The 20,101-nt window shown below is 49.3% G+C and overlaps 1 protein-coding gene across 1 annotated transcript in view; it reads left to right on the top strand.

Moving 5' to 3' along the window:
• Positions 1-9,400, top strand: part of TENM3 (teneurin transmembrane protein 3) — a 444,789-nt gene extending 435,389 nt beyond the window's left edge. The window contains exons 25-27 of the mRNA XM_021694125.1: positions 377-1,988; positions 4,826-4,956; positions 7,077-9,400. Coding sequence (XP_021549800.1) covers positions 377-1,988; positions 4,826-4,956; positions 7,077-7,832 — 2,499 coding nt within the window. The 3' untranslated portion in view covers positions 7,833-9,400. The remainder of the gene's footprint in view (positions 1-376; positions 1,989-4,825; positions 4,957-7,076) is intronic.
• Positions 9,401-20,101: the final 10,701 nt, after the last annotated feature.

Raw genomic sequence — 20,101 nt, forward strand, 5'->3', positions numbered from 1 at the left:
AAATATTGTCTTTAAAGCAGCTTTGCCCATGCCTGTATCATGACTTACCCACATCCATCGAGAATCTGCTGCTTGGCTGTGAATGCCTAGAAAAAGAATGGTACAATCATGACGGTACAATCATGACAAGTGGCACATTATGAACCTCGAGCCACTAACTGCAGAACCCCTCACAATGAAGCATCCAAGCAAATTAGGCAGGGAATCGTGAACATGTAAGGTCAAGGATAACTCAATTAAAATGAAAATAATTTTCTCAAGCAAACTGTTTCTGTGTACTTGTGGTCACTGGATCTGCTTTTGCCCCCCTTCCCCACCCTTACCGCCCCCTGCCCTGCCCACAAATATTGAACAACAGTCTGTTCTGTCTTTCCAGTCCATGGTCCTCCTGCTTCACAGCCAGAGGCAATACATCTTCGAGTACGACATGTGGGACCGGCTGTCGGCCATCACCATGCCCAGCGTGGCTCGCCACACCATGCAGACCATCCGGTCCATCGGCTACTACCGCAACATTTACAACCCCCCCGAGAGCAACGCCTCTGTCATCACGGACTACAACGAGGAGGGGCTGCTTCTGCAGACGGCCTTCTTGGGGACCAGCCGGAGGGTCTTGTTCAAGTACAGAAGGCAGACCAGGCTCTCTGAGATTCTATATGATAGCACGAGAGTCAGTTTTACCTATGACGAAACAGCGGGAGTCCTCAAAACGGTAAACCTCCAGAGCGATGGTTTTATTTGCACCATTAGATACAGGCAAATTGGCCCCCTGATTGACAGACAGATTTTCCGCTTTAGTGAGGATGGGATGGTAAATGCGAGATTTGACTACAGCTATGACAACAGCTTTCGAGTGACCAGCATGCAGGGTGTCATCAATGAAACGCCACTGCCCATTGATCTCTATCAGTTTGATGACATTTCTGGCAAAGTTGAGCAGTTTGGAAAATTTGGAGTTATATATTATGATATTAACCAGATCATTTCCACGGCTGTAATGACTTATACAAAGCACTTTGATGCCCATGGCCGCATCAAGGAAATTCAGTATGAGATATTCAGGTCACTCATGTACTGGATTACAATTCAATATGATAACATGGGCCGGGTAACCAAAAGAGAAATCAAAATAGGGCCCTTTGCCAACACGACCAAATATGCTTACGAATATGATGTTGATGGACAGCTCCAAACAGTTTATCTAAATGAAAAGATCATGTGGCGTTACAACTATGACCTGAATGGAAACCTCCATTTACTGAACCCGAGTAACAGTGCCCGTCTGACACCTCTTCGCTATGACCTGCGAGACAGGATCACCCGCCTCGGGGATGTTCAGTATCGGTTGGATGAAGATGGGTTCCTGCGTCAAAGAGGCACAGAGATCTTCGAGTACAGCTCCAAGGGGCTTCTGACTCGGGTTTATAGTAAGGGCAGCGGCTGGACAGTGATTTATCGTTACGACGGCCTGGGAAGGCGCGTATCTAGCAAAACCAGTCTGGGACAGCACCTGCAGTTTTTTTATGCTGACTTAACTTATCCCACGAGGATTACTCATGTGTACAACCATTCAAGTTCAGAAATTACTTCTCTCTATTATGATCTCCAGGGACATCTCTTTGCCATGGAAATCAGCAGTGGGGATGAATTCTACATTGCGTCAGATAACACAGGGACACCGTTGGCTGTTTTCAGTAGCAATGGGCTTATGCTAAAACAGATTCAGTATACTGCATATGGTGAAATCTATTTTGACTCCAATGTTGACTTTCAACTGGTAATTGGATTTCATGGTGGCTTATATGACCCACTCACGAAATTAATCCACTTTGGAGAAAGAGATTATGATATTTTGGCAGGACGATGGACAACACCTGACATAGAAATCTGGAAAAGAATTGGGAAGGACCCAGCTCCTTTTAACCTCTATATGTTTAGAAATAACAACCCCGCAAGCAAAATCCATGATGTGAAAGATTACATCACAGGTAAGCGGTTTGTTTTTTTTTTTCCCTTTCCAAGTACTGAATTATTTTAATCCTTATATGACTACACACAATAACGGGAGTTGCTTTCTTTAGCCTTACACTTTACTCCTGCAAAATCAAATGCCTAGCCTTGTAAATGTGTCTATTTCTCTGTGGAACCATAGAGAAACCAGAAAGGGAAACTGAGCCATGGTTTGTTACTTCCTATTCTGTCTCCAATGCCCAAGGCCACAATTTTCTGAAATGACATGGAATCCAGTCACTTAAGCAAGGGAGGTAACATGGGGGTGTGGAAAACAGGATGAACTTGGAGCCCCCAAACTGGAACTCCAATCCCAACCCCTCTCCTGTAAGTCGTGTGGCTTTAGAGACAAGTCAGAATTTTTTTTTAAGCTGTTTCCTTAACAGTGAAATGGGGAGAATAATGCCTCCCTTAATGGTATAAAATATATGCAATTCTGCTTTAATTACTAACTCCCTTACAACTGTGTAACGTTGGTTTTTCTTTTATACGCGTGTGAAGTTCTAACGGAGCAATCGTGAAACACGGCAAAGCGCGATTCACCGTCTCATTCCCGGGATGTTTAACTCTCCACCACCATCACCTCAGGACAATAAAGGAACAGTTTCTCCCACCACTTGCTTAGCCAGCGGATCCCGTTTCTGTTTTCACTACCGTCTGTGCGTGGTGGCCCTACTAATAGACACGCACTAATTTTTCTGCCCGTGGGGGGGGGGGCGTAGTAAGACCTTTCCAGGTTTGGGGCATGATCTGATTGAAACCTCTCATCCCACTTCTGCCACCACAAAACCACCAGGATGAGAGAGACACAGTCTTTGCAAGCACTGCTCTGGCTCACTTTCGTTCCTGACTTCTCCACGCATCCTCCACCGCGTGGATTCTGAATCCTTCTGCCCCCACCTTCCTTTCCTGAATTACATACCATATGAACCTCTCTACCACATGTATGCTTCCTGAGGAAGGTTCTTTCCTGTTTGCTTTTTTGTTGTTGTTTTTGGTTTGGTTTGGGGTTCTCTGTTTTGTTTTGGCTTGTGTTAGGTCCTCCTTCAGGCTGTCTCTTTTCTTGCTCAATATTTGAGGCATAGTGAAATGCCTCTTTTCTCGATTCTTGGTACAGCTCTCAAAACGCTGCCCCCTGTTCACTTCGCATCTGCTTCCTGCTTTCCCAGACTGCCAAAAGCTTGTCATAGCTCTCCTCCGCGTGAACCAGCTGAAACTCGCTTCTTTCACAGCCCTGGTTCAGCAACACCCTCATGGTGTTCTCCTTCAGCTTACTCAATACACATCGGCATCTGAGTCCCATTATTTTGGCAATGCTTTTCAATACTTAAGACCCTGTGATCTTTTTTTTCTTTTACTGTTACACAGACATTGTTCATAGTAGGAGAACCTTTGCCCCCAACACTACCATTCAGGAGAATTTTCTCCAAAACATAAGACCCCCTGTAATCTTCTATGTACTCACACACACACGCACACCCCCCAAAAAGTATCACTCTCTATTCTACATGATGAACTTGGGATTTCTCTCTCCCACCGCCACCACCACTCCTCCTTTTAAAAGAGGGAGATATGTACTCACACACACACACACACACGCACGCACACCCCCCAAAAAGTATCACTCTCTATTCTACATGATGAACTTGGGATTTCTCTCTCCCACCACCACCACCACTCCTCCTTTTAAAAGAGGGAGAATACCACCACTTCTATAGCCATATGATGTTTGGACAGAGGGCCTGCCAGCCTGGTGATGAGGTCAAGTTTGTGCCCTAGAGGAGGAGATAGGAAGCAAGTGGCTCTCCCATCATTCTGACAAGCAGTTTACCACTGGTTATTTAAGAGGTGTTGACAGGGCTGCCTGAAAGGCGGGAAAGCCCACAGCTCCTGAATCCATCCTTTCCTAGCAATGTAGACTGCAGGGAATGCCATAGCAGCAGTGTCTGAAAAACATCAAAAGAGAGATGGAACAGCATAAAATATATGAGGTGAAATGCAATTTCAAATTTTCCAGCAATGTGCTTAATATATAAAATAATCTACACCCAACTGTACTCATAAAGCTGCCAGCCTGCTGAGTCGTTCTGTAACATTATAACCTCCAGAATAGAATAAAAGCCTTATTCTGCACTTAATGGCTTTCGGAGTCACGTGGCAATATTTTAAAATACCATTTTAAAGGTCTCCAGGTTCTCTCCCCAAAAAGTTCGTCCCCACCTGTGCACAAGTGAGCCTTTGAAGTCATAGCTGATGGTAATCAGAACTTCTGTGCCCTTGGCCAGTTCTGCCAGTTTTCAGCATTCATCTTTGATTAAGAATCAACTCTTGATTTTAATTCTCTCAATTTAGGGTTTTTATTAATAGAAAATGGGTTGTGGAAGCCGCATATCCTTGGGCAATCGCTTTTGAAAGCTAATAACACACAGCTCCTATTTAAGACCAGTCTTGACTAACTACCAATTCCCTTTGTTTACCTCAACTGCGGCTCCTTCATGCTGCTGTGCATTGTTATTACCCCCTTTTACCACTTACTTCTAGCACAGGATGCACCTTCGCACATGTGACAGTTTATCCAGTCTCAGTGAGCAGCTACGGGGCTGTGTTTTCCGTAGTCCTTGCCATAGCTCCATTATGGAGGCTAGTGGCTTCAAGTCCGAGAATGGAGAGTGGGGTCTGAATTGGAGAATGAAGGCAAGCATGGACTCCTCTTCAGGTTACTGTTTGTGAATTTGGGGGTTTCTTAAAGGTAAGAATTTAAATGTATGAAAGCACAAAATAACTCTAACACCGTTCATTTTGAACATTCTCCTAGATGTTAACAGCTGGCTGGTGACATTCGGTTTCCATCTGCACAATGCTATTCCTGGATTCCCTGTTCCCAAATTTGATTTAACTGAGCCTTCTTACGAACTTGTGAAGAGTCAGCAGTGGGATGATATACCGGTAAGAACAAAAAGTCAAAATGTGAAAGAGTGATAGATGGCTTTCCTGTGTCGTATTTACCCATTTAACCAAACTGCCCTTGTGAAAGCTGGACCACAGACCGGTTTTTAATATTTTTTTGACTCTTTCAGGGTAGAAAAACATCGCAGTTCTGTGCAGCAAAGCAGGGGCCTGTTAAACAGGCTTAAATTTGTTTTTAGTGATGCTAATAAAAACATAAAAAGACATTATCAGAAGGTAATAAAATGAGGGAGCTCATTTTTGAGCGCAAGCTTTCTACAGAGAACCCCCGTGAAAGCACATTTTATAGCACTTGGGACCTTAAGGCAAAGATACTATAAACGGGAGGGCAGGGGATTCATATTACAAATTAGCAGCCCACAAACAATGCCGCAAAGTTCAACTTCTTTAAAATCTGAACAGTGTTTCATGGGAACAGATTGAAAATAAAAATAAAATGTCCTCTGATAAAGCTCCATCTGCAACTAGGTGTTTATAGAATTTTCCTGAAAATAACGTTTCAGGAGGCCTATAATTGTTCTGAGAACTAAAATAAAAGAAAAAGAACGGAAAATTGCAAAGTCAAAGCTGCCATTTCAGAAAATGGCCCTTTTAATTCCTGCCATTCAGAGATCAGAAAGGAATGTACAACAAAACACTAGAATTTCTAGCTTAAAGCAAGAATAATTAAAGATCAAGAAATTGGGTTACCCCATAATGATAAGGAGAAGAGAGGGCAGAGTTTCTTAGAAAGATTAATTTCTCCCCCCCTTGAGCAATTTCCTATAATTTCAGTGAATACAAAGAGAAAAGGCAATCATGGCCGAAACACACACACACAACACACACGCGGTATATTCAGTGCCAATACCTCTCTTTTCTGGTATAGGTTTCATACCTCACATAAAACAATTCCTTCTCCAAGATGTCACCTTTCCATTTAAGAAGCAAAACCCATCAAGTTTCCAAGGTCTGGGAGCCATTTTAACATTTCGAATTGCAAACATATCTACACTGATCAAGTGTCATGAAGACACACTGAAGTTTCCCAGTGCATTTGAACAGGCACGTCCTTACGGTGTCTGACTTTCCAACATGTCTGCGAACACTTAAGTCTTACTGTACAAGTGGATTTGCCCACTTTTTCCCTAGGCAGCCTCCTAAATGTGGTTCAAGTCCTCTGTCAAAGAGAAGCGCACCATAAGGACAGCTTAGGGAATCCCCAGCAAAGACACTGGAGGCTGCCCCAAGCGCCGAAAAACAAATGTTTCTTTAGCCGAAAGACAAATGTTTCTTTCACTGCTGCCGATGAAACAGATGTTTTTGGGGAAACACTGGCCAGACAAACATCCGGCAGTAGAAGAAATGGCTGAGTTCAGATGCCCCCAATTTAAAACGCTTGCCAGCGTAGATGGTCCACCGTCCCTAAGGCTCCAAAAAAGTAAACGTTTTCCTAAAGTAATAAATACTCACCTCCCGCTGTCCCACTGTGCACTCAGCCCTGCACATTTCACTTGTGCCGGTAACAATGGCGAAATTTGGGTGGAAACTGTGTTTGCCGAAAGCACAGGAATTTCAAAGCATGTAAAGTAGGACACGGTGGTCCCGCGCTGAGTACCCCCCAGCCTTTCAAACCCTCAGCCTGTGTTGGCTGCTTCCTCCCCGGGCTCCCATGGAAAAAGCCGCAGTGACCCTGAGAAACGGGGTTCCCCAAATGGGATGAGCGTGGGAAAGAGGCATCCAAAAAACAAAAGAGGAAAGCTAGAACCATTATTTTGCCCACGTCAGAAACTAAAAAGCTCTTAACTAATACATGACGGAGTCCCCTCTTTTTACGTTTCAAACCTCATTTGGATCAACTTGAGGGGAGGGGACTTCTGAGTGCCTTCCTCTATCCAGAGTTTTTTTTTTTTAAGCCTTTTCATCTCTCAAGAACCCACTGAGGTTTTAATAAATGCCTGGGAGCTCTCCACAGAAGGCCCCCCACCCTCCTCTTTTTTGGGTTGTTGTCAGGACTGGGCGCGCTGCCAGGAAGCCTGGCTCCCCGGCAACCAAGAGCTACAGATGTTCTCTAAACCGTCCTCCCCCCCCACCCCCCCGCTTTCTGTTTCGCTTTTCAGCCCATTTTTGGAGTTCAGCAACAAGTGGCGAGGCAGGCCAAGGCCTTCCTGTCCCTCGGGAGGATGGCGGAGGTGCAGGTGAGCAGGCCCAAGGGCGGCGGCGCGCCCTCGTGGCTGTGGTTCGCCACCGTCAAGTCGCTGATCGGCAAGGGCGTCATGCTGGCCGTGAGCCAGGGCCGCGTGCAGACCAACGTGCTCAACATCGCCAACGAGGACTGCATCAAGGTGGCGGCCGTGCTCAACAACGCCTTCTACCTGGAGAACCTGCACTTCACCATCGAGGGCAAGGACACGCACTACTTCATCAAGACCACCACGCCCGAGAGCGACCTGGGCACGCTGCGGCTGACGAGCGGCCGCAAGGCCCTGGAGAACGGCATCAACGTGACCGTGTCGCAGTCCACCACCGTGGTCAACGGCAGGACGCGCAGGTTCGCCGACGTGGAGATGCAGTTCGGCGCGCTGGCGCTGCACGTGCGCTACGGCATGACGCTGGACGAGGAGAAGGCGCGCATCCTGGAGCAGGCGCGGCAGCGCGCGCTCGCCCGGGCCTGGGCGCGCGAGCAGCAGCGCGTGCGCGACGGCGAGGAGGGCGCGCGCCTCTGGACGGAGGGCGAGAAGCGGCAGCTGCTGAGCGCCGGCAAGGTGCAGGGCTACGACGGGTACTACGTACTCTCGGTGGAGCAGTACCCGGAGCTGGCCGACAGCGCCAACAACGTCCAGTTCCTCCGACAAAGCGAGATCGGCAAGAGGTAACCCCCCGGGCCGGCTGCGGCGGACGGACGGCGGCCACCGGGCGCTGGGAGGCGGACCCCCAGCCGGGGCAGGGGCGCTGCGTTCCTCTCGAGCCTCAACCACACCCCCTGCTCGGATTTTTCTGTAGCACAATCCGAATCGGACTCTCCGGCACAGAAGAGCCTTCCAGGAGAACGGACTGCTATTAAAAAAAAAAGAAAGAAAGAAAGAAAGAAAGAAAGAAAATCCACAAAAAAAAAAAAAACCACACACTTTTTTTTCTGAGTGACCTTAAAGGTGATCGGCTTTAAAGAATATGTTTACATATGCATATCGCTGCTCTCAGTCGGACTGAAAGTATTAAAAGGAAAAATCAATAAGTGAAAGAAAGGAAAAAAAAAAAAAAAAGGCCGAAACATTTTGCGCGAGGCCATCCGTTCCTTCGAGGCACTGTATTTAACTAAGGTAGAAAATGCATACAGTGTTTCCAGATGTTACCGAATTGTCGACCTTTGCTTACAAGAAGTAGTCTCTCTGCATAGGATGTGATATCTGTCTCTGTTAATTTTAAAATGTGGGGCAAAATTACTGTTTATAGACATCCCAACTGCTTTCCCTGTGCTACTTTGTAAAAGGACGTTGGCACAGTGACTTCTGCTCTGGAGGGGATTTCATAATGGATTTTACAGCGCTAACGTGGTTTGCCTTGGGGGGGAAAAAACTGGCAAATAGAATCCTTGTCACTGATAAGCAAAGGAAACCCTGATTTTTTTGTAAATTATGTGAGACAAGTTGTTTATGGATTTTTATATGAATTACAATTTACTGTACATCAAATAATTAGTCTCAGAGGAGTTAATTTATGTAAAGTGTTTAAAAAGTTTATACTTAAAAATAAAATGATAAAAACGTGAACTGTGTGATTTTTTAAAAGGATTGCACCTTTTGTTATCTGTTATAGCTGTACAGTATAAATTATTATATTGTAGAGATATAACGACTTATGCCTATAATGTCCAGAAGTGTTAATATTTTTGTATTAGGTTGAAAAAAAATGTGCAACTTTCTATCACTAGATGGATAGGACAGTGCAATCCTAAGTGGGTGGCTAATCGGAGAACTGCTCCTTTCCCTTTCTTCTCTTTTTCATCAGGCTGGTGTCCTCAACCATTATCAACTAAGAGGCACAGTAGAAAACTAAGGCTGGGGGAATGTAGCAGAAGATATGAAAAAAAAAATTAAAATAAACTGGGCCGGAGAGGTCCTCTCTCGTCCCTAAAAGTCGAGGGGAGTTGATAGAACTAACCACAGGGTTTTTACTGTTCACCATTCCTTGAAGCTCCATTTCACGATGGAGGCGAGAGACCACATCAGATGCTCCGGGGAAACGTGCGTGAGAAGGAAAGGATCTCATGTAGTCATGACCGTAAACGTGTCTTAAGATCTAGGCAAGATAGCAGAACCCGAGTAGCGGGGAGCGGGCCAGATGGGGAAGGTCAGGGTCCCTCTGCTAGTCTTGGGTTTGGACCGCCAGGTCACCAAGAGGGACACAAAAGGGAGACAAAAGCTCCTGTAAGCCCACACGAGCCACCGGTCCTGGGAGCTGGTTTGAATGTGTGGGGGAAGCGGGGGGGTGGCCCATCCAGCTGGAAGTGAAATGGCAGCCATGCCCTCCTGCACGCGTGGAGAGCGGGCCCGGGCACAGCGGCCATGTGCACTCCCGGGTCGGCCCAACCGCTCTGGCAAATAAATCTCTTTTCGTGAGCACTAAATTCAGCCACAAAAATATTTTTAGAAAAATATTTCTCAGTTCATTGAGCTATAGTACACACTGTTTTCCTCTATGTATAATGGTGATAAAATATAGCAAGTGAACATGTCGTAAATATAAAGGTTCAAGTGATGTATTGAAAATAATTTTCTAACTGCTTTGTATGTATCACATACTCTAAATTGCACAGTAGGCGTGTTTATTAAACAGATTGGCTGGGAAAGTTTCAAAATAGCTGCTGAATTTACAGTATCAGAGCTATTACTGTCTTTGTGTATTTGGTAGAGCATACCGAAGTAATTAATCTTCTAATGAATGCTGATATTTTATTAGAATGAAAGCACAGATTAGCATTAATATTTTTTATCCTGGAAATCCTTTGGCAAGTATTACGAAGCCCCAGTTTAGAAAACTATGAGATTTCAAACCACATAAACATGGCTCTGTTTTACATTTTATTTTTTAACTGTTAACTTAGGTGTTGCAGTTCTGTTTGACGGAATTTCTGCAGGACTGTGTTTAGCATGCTGTTAAGTACTTTTGGTTGAAATAGGCTCTGAGTCTAAATTCTCAGAAATGTTTCTGATGTATTGACCGTGAAAAGCTTGTACCACATGCCAGAAGTGAAATCATAATCTTACCCTCCTCTCGACATGGACTGGTCCTTTAGGCTGGCACCGATAAATAACAGATTGGGAGTATCTCTTGGTGCTTATTTTAGATGAAGTCAAATCAACCCAATTAGTGTCTTGTTAGTAGGTATAATGAGCCTATTTCTTTCTAAAAAGACTTGTGATCTGGACATGCTTTTACAAGAAATAGTGACCTTGGGGAAATATGTAAACAAAAGACCTTTTTCTAAGAGTTGGGGGTGGGGGACTGTATAATGGAAAGAATTCGGTTACAAAAAAAAAAGAAATTGATATTCAAAGTATTTTAGGCAAAGCCAGTCAAAAATGCTTTCATGATATTTTGAGATGTAAATTTTGTCTGATTTGTATTGTTCTTTTCATTTGCCTTCTTAACTTTCTATGTGACCTGAATTTTCCATAACTTGACTATAGATTGCATCTAGGCATTCCAATAAAAGCCAACCCAATGTGTGCGTGTTTATATTTTTTTTAAATCGTGGGCTAGCCAGCGTGTGTTTTAGGGCAAAGCAGATGCCTTGTTGGGGGTACTGATTCATCTGCAACCCAGTTGGTAATTTCTTTTCTTTTTTTTTTTTAATTTTTGTGTCCATTGGCCAGACTGCCAGCTCAGCATTGTGCACTTCACAGGGGACTCTTCCCATGGCCTACTTTAGAAAAACGTTAAATACACCCCCACAAAGCCAAACATTATCCCCGTAAAGAAGAATTAAAAAAAAAAACTGCCCATTACTGCTGGAAAACAGGCCTTGTTCCTGCGATCATGGCAATGAGTGCTTAATTAAAACACTTGATTAGAATAATCAGTTTAGGCCTGATAGGCTCCCAGTCTCCTGGAGATATCTAAATCTACATACAGCCCGGCTGATGGGGGGGATGCTTAGGTCAGCAATTCCAGGCTGGAAGGCAGGGCTTTGATTTTAGTCTGAAAAGGCGGGCTTCATCACACTTGCTTTGTAGTGACAACATGTTGATCCAACAAGAATCAGGTCACTCCGCTTGGCAAACGGGTCTCTTTTTTTTTTTTTTTCCTCCTCAAATTAGAGTTTAACGCGCTCCAACCGGGGAAATCCAGAAAAACCCAGGTGGATCCCGACTTTCGTTTTCCCCACGCCTCTCCTTAAAAGCCATGTGTGAACAAATGCAAAGGGAAGCACTGTAGGTAAAAATCGTATCCTGGGAAAGAATTTTCTGGGTCTGGGGTACGCTGCTGGCACATCTGTGAAATTCCCGTTCACCTGTTCACATTCATCACTCGTTACCTGATACTTGCATGTGGACCCGAACATAAGCACAGCACCTGATTATAAACACCAGCCCTCAAGCACCTTCAAAGAGGAGGAGAGCATTCTGCCCGTGGTGCACAGACTAACCATGCCCCCTGGCCTCTGTTCACCGGTCTTTTCTTTCTTTTATCTTGGTCGGCTCCCAGATGAAGCTATTGCTCTCGCCTGCTGAACAGCAAATCAGCTGTCTGAGGTGCTTTGAAATGGAGGATTCCAAAAAGGGAAGCAGGGAAGGCAGTGATCTGCAGCCTGTTCTGTCTGGGGCAAACCCCCTGGGCAGCGCTCACAGCAGCTCCCTCGCTGTAATGCAGAGAACTGAGCCCACCCTCCCCCTTGGGGACGTTGAGCTCCTGCAGAATGGAACCACCCACCCCCCACCCTACCCCACCCCAGGCCCTGAAGGGCGACTCAGCTCTTATTCTTTTCACAAATACCCAGATTCTGTCTCACTTTCTCTGAGAGCAGCAAGCTCGTTCGAGCACCCCAGTCCGGGAAATGCATCCAATTCTAGATGTGGAGTCTGAAGGGACTTAGAGAAGAAGTTTGAGTGTGTTGTTCAAGTTCACAGAGGCAGCTCAGGCCAAGGCGAGCAAAGATTTCTTGTCAGCGAGCACCCTCCACTGCATTCAGATAGTCTCCTCTTAACACCACCCACCAAGGCACTAGGGACACCCCATTCCACTCTCATTCCCTCACTTAGTCTTTCCAAAGCTGCCATAATTCAGAGTCATCAATTTTCATCATATAAAAATGCCCAGGCCCTCTAACAGGGCATGTGTCTTGAGCTCCCCTCTGCCTGCTAATATTTCTGGTTCCTCAGCCCCTTCATCTTAGATAAGAAAGTCTGCCATGCAATATTAATGTCTTCGTAATTTCTCAAAAGGCTTCTAAAAGAATGACCTCTGATTTGCATATATGCACGTGTCAGGCTATTTATCTAGATTTTCCATAAGCTATTCATCTGGCTTTGGTCATCCGACGAAGCCAATGAAAAAATAAAAATTAGTTATAAGTCATCATGACCTATTTTAACCACAGCGTTAAGCCAGAGTGCCAAGGAGGTACTGATAAGCCGTTTGAGTTTTCTACCTTCTAATTTAAACCGCATAATGAATGTCCTCTCTTGCCAGAGTTCCCATTTGCTCTTCACCACCTCGGCCAGCAGTGGTCTCTTGATGTCAGTTAATTACTAATACCTTTTAGGTAAATTGAGAAAACCTTTTCATTTATGAACTGACTTAAAATTCTGTTGTGGAGGGATACAGGCTTCCTAGAGTCCCGTGTGCAGAGAATTTGCTAGAAACTGATTCTAGAACAGCGTCATTATTCAGTTTAGCGTTAACGGGTTCCACAAAGCAAATTTAATCAATCCTTTGGGGACCTAAGCTGAGGAAAATTAAAATTAGGAGCATAAATTGTGACTTCCAGGGCAAGACGGTGGTTCGGTTACATCCTCCTGCTTACAGGGTGAATTGTGAGCTGGACCCTAGCCGCAAGCAGTCAGCCTGCATTTAGGAAGGGAAACCGCCTCCTTTTACACGAAAATCTTTTGCAAAGGTTTTCTGGATTCCACCCACAATGGCTATTTTCATACAGCGTAACTCGCTGCATACGACTGACAGGATTAAGTGGTCCCCTGATTGGATCAAAATGAATTCCACAAAATGTTCACAAGTTAACTTCATCATTGGGGTCTGAGGGGAGTTAAAATGGCCAGTTCTGTGACCGAAAGGCTGAAAATGGAATGGCTCAGTGGCAGTCTGTGAGGACGAACACCAAAGGCGCCTTTCAACCTGGACTTCCTATCACATAAGTGATTAAGGACCTTCACCTAAGTGCAGAAACTGCCCTATCCCAAATGTTTTCCTTCAGAATTAATGCCAGGGAGATTCTAGAGATTCTAGTCTACCGCTTCTATAGGCTATTCTACAAAAATCATCCCAGGACTCCTGTCTCTACATGCATGAGACCCTTTGCTCTCAGGTGCCTTCTCTCTCTCCCTCTCTCTTTCTGGTGTTACCCTGGTAGAAGCTGTCTGGGTTGCAACCCTTCAAGTTGTATCTAAACATGTCTCTTTCTAAGGCAGAGAAGGAAAACCATACACCTCCCTGCGGTAGACCAGATTGACTTTCAATAATGACCCAGGACATCATGGGAAATCGGAGTCGCTTGTCCCCAACTTACCTACGAAAGGTTATAAACAAGCAGATTTTTAAAGTCTCCTCACTTCAGCTATGGACATTATTTCTAGTTTTGACCCTGTGGGGGTGGGGGTGCGGGGAAGCTGGGGTTCATGCCTCCGGCTCAAGCATTGACAGGTGCCACGGCATGACACACAGAAGATGCAGGGGTGACCCAGCAGCAGGAGAGAACCGATCCGGGCTGAGGGCCCCGAGGGAAGCTGCACGTGGGAGGTAGCAGAGGGAAGAGCATCTTTCCCTAAAGTCTCCTGCAGCTCCATCGCGGGGCTGCCCTCGTCTTTCCCTCAACTTCCAGGGCTCTGGCTCCTGCGGAAATGAAAAGCCATCCCAACATCCGGTGGCACAGTGGGCAGGGCCTCTGGGACGCGTCCTTCTCCTAAAATCCCAAGGAGGGTCCTGGTTAGGGAGGACTTGGGGCCACGGGCTCTTCCTCGGCCGTCCCGCGAGGTTAGTGCCGCTTCCCAGGCACTTTCGGGCAGGGCTCTAGCGCCCCCTAGTGATGAGCATCGTTGGCGAAGACCGTGACAGATGCCAAAGCAGCCTCGCCCAGACCGAAACCAAAAAACAGCCCCCGCCCCTCTCGCCACCTTCTACCGGGCTCCCCGGTTACGCCGATGCCAATCACCCTCCATTTCCCCATCTTTGCTCTGCCCACAGAGTTGCACACGTAAAACGATTACTTCTGCTTCATGCACTCCTTCACTGAGGCCTAGTCCTTGCAAAAATTGCTCCCGGAAGATTTCCCTTCACGTCAGGCAGAAACTTTGTCAAACAATGTCATCTTGCTTGGCAGATCAAAATAAGGCCCTTCCTCCCAGGAATTGTCCGCGGGCTATGTGAGTTTTGCAGCGCCCCAAAAACAGTGATTTCTGAACTAGCACATTGTTTCCCTTTTACTTTTCATGTTTGAACAGTCCTGTTGCCGGGGAGAATTTCCCAGAAGGGCAGATCATTTAAATTCAGAGTGGCGTTTTATTTCTGAGGGAGCCAGGCTCTCACCGTTAAGTGATCGAGTGACAGCCTGGAAAAGTGAACTCCCTCCAGATTCACCGGGCAGCTGAGGCCTGAGCAGGGTCTGCTCCCCGCCTCATCTTGGCCTCCGGGGTGGAGACATCCATCTCCTTCACATGCCCGGCCCTGCGGCAGCCACGGGAGGAAAGAAGGGGATTTCAGCCTTTTGCTCCCTTGTTGTCACCCAGAGAAGCCAATGGATGCCATTTGTAAATGGCATCCTGTTTCAGAAACGGTCTGTGCTAGAGCCCACTGTCATTTTTGGAGGCCTGTGTGAAACCAACAGCCCTAATTCCCTACCCAAGTTTTCATGGAAATAAAAGGACCAAAGTTGGCATATTAAAGCCAAAATATCTCCTTAGATTAAGACCAAGTTGAAGACTGTAGCTTCACATGAAAAGTAAAGGAGACTGCTAACCAGATGCCAAAAGTAGGTAAGGTCCCCCGACTTCATTGGCAGGGCTGGCCCCTGGCAGGCTCCTCCTGGTGGGGCAGCGAGGCCCTTTCTCTCCCCGTGAGCCAAGAATGCCAAGTTCATTCTCCCCAACTCACCCATAACGGTAAGCCCCTCTCCTGCCCCTTGGGGGCTGGAGTGATGGGGAGAGAGAGCCAGGCATGAGATCTCTCTCTCTCTCTCTCTCTCTTTCTTTCTCTCTCTCTCTCTCACACACACACACACACACACACACACACACACACTCGGGAGTCCACACCCCCTCAGAGTCACCAGGGAAGAAGAATCTTGCAGCACATCTCAGAACCCCTGGGTTTACCCGATTCTACCACCAATGCCTTGTGGCCTCCTGCCAGGTCCCCCTGGGCCTCTGACCAGTGCCCCCTCCCTGCTCTAACACCAGTGGGCTGCTTGGAAACCAATCCTAAAACATAAAGTTCTCGCCCTGGGAGCAGACCCCAGCCCTCCAGATAAGGAGGCCCTGTTTCATAAACCTGCTCCCCGCCTCGCTCCCAAACCCCATCACCCCACCGCCACGTCCATATCCCTGTGAGCCACGATGCTCTCTGGGGGAGGAGAACCAGGGCTCTGGATTCTTAGAAGGCGCCAATTACTCTGGCGCTTGTTAAGATGGGGATGCAGACTTGCCTGGCTCTTGTAAATCACAGGGAAACAGGGCCAGCCTTGCTACAACTCAGGGCTCTTTCTGCGGCCTCCGCCAATTAGTGCTCTAGTTAATCAAACTTAGCAATTCCCCAGAGAGGCTGCGCAGCTGGGAGAAGCCCCGGAGCAGTGGAGAACCTCCTGTGAGTCCCAGCTCGGCCCGGTCCACGTGAGGCGACTACTGCGGGCTCTGCGCCTCGGTCTTCCCCATCTTTAAAGTGGGCCCAGACCTGCGCCCCTGAGCCGCTCCCTCCGGCCTCCCGTGCCCTCAGCTGCTTGACAGAGACAGAGAGATCCACAGCCCACAGCGCTTCTTTCCACGGTTAATACAGGAGAGTGTACACCTAGGTGAATACCTTAGTTTCTCACTGCGGCGGAAGCCCAGACAGGACAGCATCGGGTCTCCCAGGACCTGGTTATGGGTCTTCTGCTCCCCGGTGATGGCAGCTACCACAGAGGGCTTAGCCAGCCAGGCGGATCCCTCAGGACGTCCCTGTCAGGAGGGAGCCAAGAGGAAGGAGCTGCCGTCCACTTGAATAAGGAGCCCCCAGGGCCCACCACGCCGGCACCCCCTCTCCCTCCCTGGGCACCTCGCCCCTGGAAGCCGGAGGAGACCCTGCAGAGGGCCAGAGCCTGAGGATCCTTTGGGAACCCTCGTCCCGTGGTTTGCAATGGTTTTTACGTGTGGATCTCACATGAAACCAACACAGACTAAGGCCCTGCTGCCCCAATTGAAGTAGGAGTCCTGCATGTGACCGGCACTACGGCAGGTCCCAGAAGAGAGAGGCCCCTGTCCTCTAGGACTGCACGCCCAGTTGGGAGGCAGACGCGGATTCTTTCTCAACAGAGCGGGGACTGCTGTGAGCACAGGCTGAAAGACCCCAGTTCTGCCTGGGGGCACCCCCCAGCTTCCTGGCGGAGGTGGGGTCCTAGCAGCAGCTGGGAGGACGGTGTGCAGCGTGGAGTGCAGGTGAAGGTCAAGGTACAGGCTCCGGATCCAGTCTGAGGGGGTCTCCCAGCTCTGCAGAGTACTAGCTGCATACACCTGCATGAGTGACTTCGCCTCTCCGCGGCTGTTCCCTTTTTGTAAACTGGGGATTATGGCTCCGTGGGGTTGCAGTGAGATCTGGTGAATCAGTAGGTGTCAAGAGCTTGGAGCGGCACCCACCCAGGTTCAGGGCTCGATGTGGCCTACGCTGGGGAGCAGGGCTGCCCTAAGGACTAGTGCCCCTGGCCCTCCCTGCTCCAGGGCAGCGCAAGGTCAGTACCCCACTCCACATGCACAGGGATGAAGGCCTGGGCAGGGCAGAGCTGCTGAATGCACATCCCCAGGATCATTCCAATGGTGCAGGTCCAGGAAGGCCCCCACAGCAGGAGTCTGGAGCTGGGCTTCCTTCCAGGCTTTTCCCACCTCCCCCAGGCTAGGAACTGGCCCACGCCCCAAGGCTGGTTCTGCAGGACTTAGGGCTCTATCCTAGTCTGCCTGATGACAAAATCCATGCTCTTCCCACTCGTCTTGCTGCATATACCATCCAAGTTCCAAGCTTGATGTCTGAGACCCCAAGCCACATCGGCCTCCCTACCCACTCGGTCTCTGGACTCTCCAGGTCAGGACGTGCTAGACACACCTGAAATCCAGTTAAGGTGACTTTCTCCCATTTTCCAGGAAACCCCACCCCTTCACACCTCTGTGCCCATGGGGCTTGGCTGCCCGCTATGCCGGGCTCCTCTCTCGCCTGGCACCTGCTCAGTGGCGCCCAAGTAGATCCGAATCTGGTGGGTGTACATGCCCAGGCCGTGAGCAGGTCTGGCTCCCTGGCCCCCATGAGGCCCCGGGGGTGCTCGTGGTTCGAAAAGTGCCCCCATGTCTGCGTCCTAGACACCTGCCGAAATCCTAAGTAGGTGCCATTCCAAGAAACCTTCAGAATGCCTCCAGATTAGCCCTTATTTCAAAAATCAACTTTAAATTTTAAAACATCAGCCATTTATGGTGAAGAAAGAAATGGCCTAAATTATTGAGGGACTAATTAACAGTTAAAGTGAAGCAGTGGCGGGTGGTGGGTTCCCGTCAGCCCAGTGGCCCCGAGATGCATGAGGGACACACATTCCACACAAAACACCTACCCGACGCCCCCATCTGCCTCCATCTGTGTATTGGGGCCTGTGGGTTCCCTCTGACTGCGGGGGGGCCCTCTCTCCCCAGGCCTGGCACCTACTGGGGTTGCTCCCTCCTTCCTCACCTCTTGGCCGGCCCTATTAAGGAGAGAGATGCCTCCTAGAGGCTTCCGAACACAGGACTGACTTAAGACTGACCCCCGCCGTCCCAGGCCCGAATGGGCTCCCTTCTGGCCCCTTATGGCCCCAGCAGAAATCCCAAGTCTCCTGTCTCCCTCTGGCCTTCATTCCTCCCTAGCAGAAGGGAGCCAGGATGAGGGAGCTGCCCTATACCAGGATAAGGAGCCTCCTGGGCCCAGATGCCGACACCCCCATCTCCCATCCCTGGGCACCTCATCACAGGAAGACCCTGCAGAGGGCCAGAGCCTGAGGATCCTTTGGGAAACCCCGTCCTGTGGTTTGCAATGGTTTTTTTTGTTTTTTGTTTTGTTTTTTTTTTTGCTGGTCTTTACACCAACTGAATTCCTTCATTCGGGAGGACCAGACACTGAGGGGCCCTGCGGGGTCCCTCGTGTTTGCGTCACCAGCCGCCACCACGGCGTCGGCTGGGTTACAGGACCCCACGTTTGCTCCATAAATAACTGAGCGAGCAATGAAAGAATGAACTACCTAATTGGCCGACGTGCCCTTCTGTCTAGAAGCGCCCAGACCCCAGTCCCCCTGGCCCAGGAGCCAGGGCACCAACCAGCCCGATGGCTCTAGAGCGGCTCTCTATCTAGAGTTAAGGCCCTGTCTCTGCTGCACAGGGGCTCAGGCGGGAGGCCTGCGGACCCACGAACCCCACGCTCACCTCACCGTTCCAGCATGCCTGTCCTCGCCTCTCCTGTTCTCGACAGCAGCCGCCCTGGCTCACGGCGGGAGGACCGGCTCTGCGGTCCGTTGGCCCCGGAGACCAAGGCCTGGCCACGCCCCAGGGGAGTCGGACGGCAGCTGTGGGCACGGGCAGCCCCGGCCCCCAAGGCAGATGGACGTTCTCCCCCAGGCCCTGGCGTGTGGGGCGTCTCTGGAGCAGCCTCACGCTGATCAACAAGCCTCTCTTGGAAGGCGACCAGCTCCTCTCTGCCCGTGCACATGTCCACCATGCTGCTGGGCTGGAGCTACTTCCAACTCCTCTTCCTCCTCCTCCTCCTGGGATCTGTTTTTGGGAAATGGCACCACAGCCCTCCTAGAACGCAGGCTTGGTTCTCAGCGTCACCTTGTATCCATGTCTGAATCAGTTACCATGTCCTACACATTCCTCGCAAATGGGGCGGCCGGCACTCGGACCCCAGCCCCCGCGGTGTCCCCTTAGCCCCATCCCACCCCCAGGCCTTTTAGGCACCCCGGCTCCAGCCAGACTGACTGCCGCCTCTCCCCCTCACCGCGCCCCATCTTCTCTGCTTTTGTCTCACAAGCCCTGTTCCTTAGAATTCCGCACAACTCCGCCAACTGGCTTCTGGGCTTCCAACCGCCCCCGAGTGCCCCTGACTCACTCCCCACCCCCCCTGCCCCCCCCACGCTCTCCTCTCTTCCCCAGGAGGGGAATTGAAGCCCGTTTAATATAGAGCAAATCAAAGTGCAGAGGCAGGAATCACTGGGAGGCTGGCTCCCTCCTGCTGGAAGGCCTCCCCTAGGCAGGCACTGTGCTCCCCTCTGTGCTTCCCCCCGCGTGTTCCAATCCCGCCAGACTTGCCTCCAGCTGGTAGACATGATGTTCAGACTGCAGGCTGCTGGCCGGGCTCAGGGAGCCAGGAGAGAGGAGCATGAATGGGTTTAGAAGCCGCTCTGCCGGGCTTGCTGACCAACCCCTCGACCTTCCGGGGGCACAGGTCAGCGGGCCCCGGGGGGCCCTTCAGAGAAATGGCAGGCTGGGGAGGCAGCAAGCAGGGGCAGCGGGCTAGGAGTGGCATATAAAATGCAGGACTCCCAGGGGCGCCTGGGCGGCTCAGTCAGTTACGTGTCTGCCTTCGGCTCAGGTCATGATCCCAGGGTCCTGGGATTGAGCCCTGCATCGGGCTCCCTGCTCTTCGGGGAAGACTGTTTCTCCCTCTCCCACTCCCCCTGCTTGTGTTCCCTCTCTCACTGTGTCTCTGTCAAGTA

Source organism: Neomonachus schauinslandi, chromosome 2 (genome assembly GCF_002201575.2).
Source record: "Neomonachus schauinslandi chromosome 2, ASM220157v2, whole genome shotgun sequence".
In the NCBI taxonomy this organism is placed as follows: Eukaryota; Metazoa; Chordata; class Mammalia; order Carnivora; family Phocidae; genus Neomonachus; species Neomonachus schauinslandi.